Here is a 4,806-nt window from a genome sequence, read left to right on the forward strand (position 1 = left end):
TGTGTGCCACATGGCAGTGTGCTGATGATGAATGATGGTAAAGCGATATTTGTGCGTTTGGATTGGCTTTTTTTTTTTCCATATCGTTTGCAGTGATTGTAAATAGCTTAGGAAATAAAGATACCATGTGGGCTTTTTTGCTGTGTGACTGTAATCATGCACTATTTTAGATGCACAGATTAGGAGTGAAGCTCTTTGTTATGAAAACCAATCATAAAATACAACAAAAGGAACGAGTGAGTGATGAAAGGTTTTAACTGAGCCAGGAAAGTACATGCTGAAGACTTGCTTTGGCCTCTACTTCCACTTAACCTTGTGACTCTGAAGAGGCTGTTGTAAAAGGATGCCAATTACTGGGTGCTTTTGATGCCTTGCCAGGTCCTGCAGGAGGCAGGCTTGAACATAGGATGTTTGGTCTCACAAAGGTCACTGGTAGAAAGTTCAGAGCAAATTGCTTTCAATTGCAATGAACACATCTAGGCTGATGTGAGCCCATGACAGGAATTGAATTGTGCCCACCCTTTGCTGCCTTGAAGGTTTAGTTTTAATTAGAAAATAGAATGTTTTACAAAACAGAGTTGATTTTCTATGGATACACATAAATTTTAAAGGAAAAGAATGGATATGAGTCTTGTGCTGTAGGTTGGCTTTGGAATGCTCTGCATGGGCCATGTGTTGAAAGTCTGTTCCAGAACATGCAGTGCTATTGGGAGGTGATGGAGCTTCAAGAGCTGCTGGCTAGTGAAGGAAGTTAAATCATGGCAGCATGTATGTCCTTGACAGGGTCTTTTGCTCCCACTTTGCTCCCAGTTGCCATTAGTCAGTTTCCCAGGGGAAGCAGCAGGCACAAGGCCATCTGGGTCTCCTGGGACATGATGGTAGAGCACCTGTTGTAATGCTCCAGGCAGGAAGCCTCGACTTTGATGGACTCAAGGATGTGACTGCCAAATGAGTTCACCATGCCCATGACCTTGGACAAGATGTCCATGTTGGAGTGCATCTGTCCCAGCACTTTGCACATGTAGAGGGAGTAGCTCTGTTTGTGCTTCTTGTCATCTTTCTTTTGAACCTTGCTCACAGCCTTCTGGGAGCCCTTCTTGGGATCCAGGGTAGACTTGACCTTCTCAGGCATAATTGAAAACAAACAGGTTAGTGAGTGAAGAAAAAAAAGTATTTTTATAAATAGGATTTTCATTATTTCTACTCTACTGGTTTAGGTTTCAAAAATGTCATTGTGCTTAGCATAACTAAAACCATTTCCCTGGTAACCCAATATTATAGGCAGGAAATACTATCATCTTTTTTGGTTTTGTTTGGTTTTGTTTTATGTCTACGGGTGTTTTGCCTGCTTGTATGTCTGCACCATGTGCATGCGGTGTCATAGGGGCTGGAGGATGTGGCATCAGATTCCCCGGGACCTGAGTTATAGACAGTTGGAGAGTTGGAGAGCTGCCATATGGGTGCTGGAAATCAAATCCTGGTCCTCTGGAGGAGCACTCGATTATCCTCACTGCTGAGTTATTGCTCCTGTTCTTTATCATCTTAACACAAAAATCAGTCTTAAAGGAACCTCATGCCTGCAGTTATGCCAGTCCTACATCTGAGACTCGCAGTATCTGTTGGACACTCCATGTGAGACTTCTAAGGAGTCCACCTGGGCCTCTTCCCACTGCCACCTGCACTTAATACTGCCACTGCTCCTCAATACTGATGACCTGAAGGCACAACAGAACCAGGATGCCAACAGCAGACAACGTGACAAAACAGTATTCCTATCCTTAGGTTTGGATCCTCTTTCCTACCTTCTCTGAGTGAAATCCTTCTACCCTTTGCTTTCCTCTCCCTCTTCCTTCCCTTCCTCTTGATTTCTTCCTCTAACATGGCAAGTCAGTAAGTTATTTTCATAGAATGCAAAGCTAGCAGAGAACTTTGTTAAATGGCTCTAAACTTTTAAAACTACAGAGTGCTTTCAATAAAAAGTTATATGAGGGTAAATACAAGATCCAAATCTGTACCCTTCCCTCTGTAGAGTAAAGGACTAGAGTTAACTCATTTCAGGTGACCATTTGGTTCCTTTTATTAGCTCCAGTTTGCATGTGTGATTGTCTCATGATCCTCTTCTAGATGTGTTTCTTAGAACTATAAGCTCCTGCTTTTTAAAACTTACAAACAGATGATGGCAAAATAACAACATTTCTTGATTCAGAAGGAGCAATGTCTTTCCTTTGTTGAGAGACATGGGTTTTGCTACTAATGCTGCTGCATGTTTACATGACTACTATAGCCAGGATGGAAGTAGTCAGCAGCTGGGGATCCCCTCAGAGCCAGTGTTTTTCTTGCCCTTGTTCCAGCCATTACCACACTAAGCCATAGAAGCAACACAGCCATTTTCCAGATTCATTCTGAACAGCTCTTCTCTATCATGTCCATATGGCTTCATTATAAGAATCTGAACCCACGAAAGTGAGTGAGCCACATATAACAGCTAAAGACCAGCAACAAAGTGAGGAAACACCAACAGCGTCATCTGCCAACAGTGATTTTCTTTATAGGGTCATAGGCTGTAATTGCCACCAGCAGTCTTCATTTAAGACTGGGACAAATGGCTGAAGTGCCTATTTTCTATATCAAATAAGGTCCTGGTCACCAGGGTCTCCCAAGCATCCTTCAGTCCCTACCTGTTACAGGGTCCTCTTGGATGGTATACCCTACCCTATACTTTTCCACTCCAGAGGTTGGGCTGCCTTTCCACTAGATGTCCTTTTCTATATAATCTATTTATTTTGGTTGCCTGGCTTTTTGTCTACCCTTTAGCCTCTTGGTCTCTTGGCCAGTCTCTTGGTCAGGTCATTCCTCTTAGTTAATGGCTCCTTTTCCCTCTCCTTCCTCCCTCTTCTCACATGGCCAAGTTCAGCTAAGACAGGCCTCATTGAAAACTTGAACCTGATGCGAGAAAAAAAAAAAAAAAACACATGTAATGGGACTCAGTTGTAATTTGTCTCTGGTGGAAGGCGAGATAAGACACCAAGGTGTAAGGAAGCCTGGTGTCTTCGGAGAACATGAGAGAGAAAGAGAGAGAGAGAGAGAGAGAGAGAGAGAGAGAGAGAGAGAGAGAGCAGTGTGACTGATCCTAGAAAAAGGGAGACATAGTCGGAAAGGTTACATAGTTAACACGCCTACAAATCAGAGGGAGACTCTTTGTCTCCCATCATGGAGTCTTTGCCTTGAGCTGGGCCCTCCCACAGCTGGTTAGGTCCTGCTTTCCACTCAGACCTCGCTTCAAGTCATTCTTGCTGGGTGATTTCTCTAAGGAAGCTAGGCTACAAGCAAACTTCAGCCTACATTTTAGATTCTTAACATACATTTCAATATTTTTAAATGAAGGAATGTTAAATGGTATGTATTCTAACTACTGATAGAATTAAACTAGAGGCTAACAACTACAAAAGCCCCCAAATAATTAAAAAAAAAAAACACCAAATTTCTCAACAAAAAAATTTCTCAATAAAATAAAATTCCTCAATAAAAATAAAACATAAGTCAAGAAAGAAATTTAAAAAGAAAAATTTTAAGTATTTCAAACTAAATTACAAGTAAAATCACAACTTATCAAATTTATGGAATGTAGTGAAACTGATGTGTAGAGAGGAATTCACAGAATTCAATGCATATTTGAAAAGATGAGACTTCTGAGATCAATAATCTAAACATTTACCTTAAGAAACTAGGGAAAACAAACCAAATTCCATATAAAATTAGTAAATTTTTAAAATGGAATATGAATAACAGAAATAAATGTTTAATTTAAAATTATAAAGAATATCAACAAAGCAAAAATCTGTTCTTTAAAAATCAATAAAACCAACAAGTCATTACCTATGCTAAAAATAAAACAACATAAAAATACTTATAAAAATAAGAGACTATTATTATTAATTATTTACATATTAAAATATATTAAAAATAATGCTGTGAAAAAATCTCCACAAATTTGACACTCTTTAAAAAAAAGACAATCAGAAAACTTCTTGAAAGACAGAAGCAGTCGAATCACCACAAGAACAGAGAGAAAACTTGAAGACACTCACAGCTATTAAAGGCACTGAAACAATCATTAAAAGCTTTCCAAAGAGAAAGCACAAGTCCTAAATTAGTTCACAATTGAGTCTTACCAAATACTGAAGTTAGTTTTATGAATTCTCCATAATCAGAAAATAGAATCAAGAAACAGTTTTCTAATTCATTCTACAAGACCACCATCACTGTAATACCGAAGCCAGAGAAATACACTACACTATCACCAAAGCAAAATTCTATAGTAAAGTAGCCTTCATAAACACAGATATAGAAATCCTCAACACAACATTCCCAAACTGAATTCAACAATGCTTAAAAAATAAGCAAATATAAATAAGCATATATAGTTTAAATGAAAATCTCCCATCTGGGCTGACAATGATTTCATCCAATAACCAAAACCCATCTACTAATCCTCCCTCCAATTCTGGGCATCATTAGCACGCGCTTGATTTGTTGGTTAGGGGTGTCTAAGAGACTCCCAAAACATTATAGGCTTTTTCGAGTGCCCTCAGTTTTCTCCCAGATGTAGACAGTAATCTATTACTGCAGACACCATAAACTTCAGACACAGAGCCCAGAAGCCCCTGAGCTGGAAGTGTCTTGAAAGCAGTCTTCTTAAAGCCTAGCTTTCATGGTACCAGAAGGCATTGTGCAAACTTCCAATGAAAGAAAGTAACTAACTTTCCCACTTCATGAACCCCAACAATGACCTGCATGACATAATAA

The 4,806-nt window shown here is 39.4% G+C and overlaps 1 protein-coding gene across 1 annotated transcript; it reads right to left on the reverse strand.

Annotated features, from left to right (window-relative positions):
- Window positions 1-820: 820 nt before the first annotated feature.
- Window positions 821-1,132, reverse strand: LOC110561423 (histone H2B type 1-P-like). Its single transcript, XM_021657836.1, has one exon. It carries the CDS (start codon window positions 1,130-1,132, stop codon window positions 821-823), a length of 312 nt encoding a protein of 103 aa, XP_021513511.1.
- Between the last annotated feature and the right edge of the window lie 3,674 nt (window positions 1,133-4,806).

This window comes from Meriones unguiculatus, chromosome 21 (assembly GCF_030254825.1).
Source record: "Meriones unguiculatus strain TT.TT164.6M chromosome 21, Bangor_MerUng_6.1, whole genome shotgun sequence".
Taxonomy (NCBI): Eukaryota; Metazoa; Chordata; class Mammalia; order Rodentia; family Muridae; genus Meriones; species Meriones unguiculatus.

Coding starts and splice junctions, on each gene's coding strand:
- LOC110561423 (XM_021657836.1), bottom strand. CDS start 1,132: ATGCCTGAGAAGGTCAAGTCTACCCTGGATCCCAAGAAGGGCTCCCAG.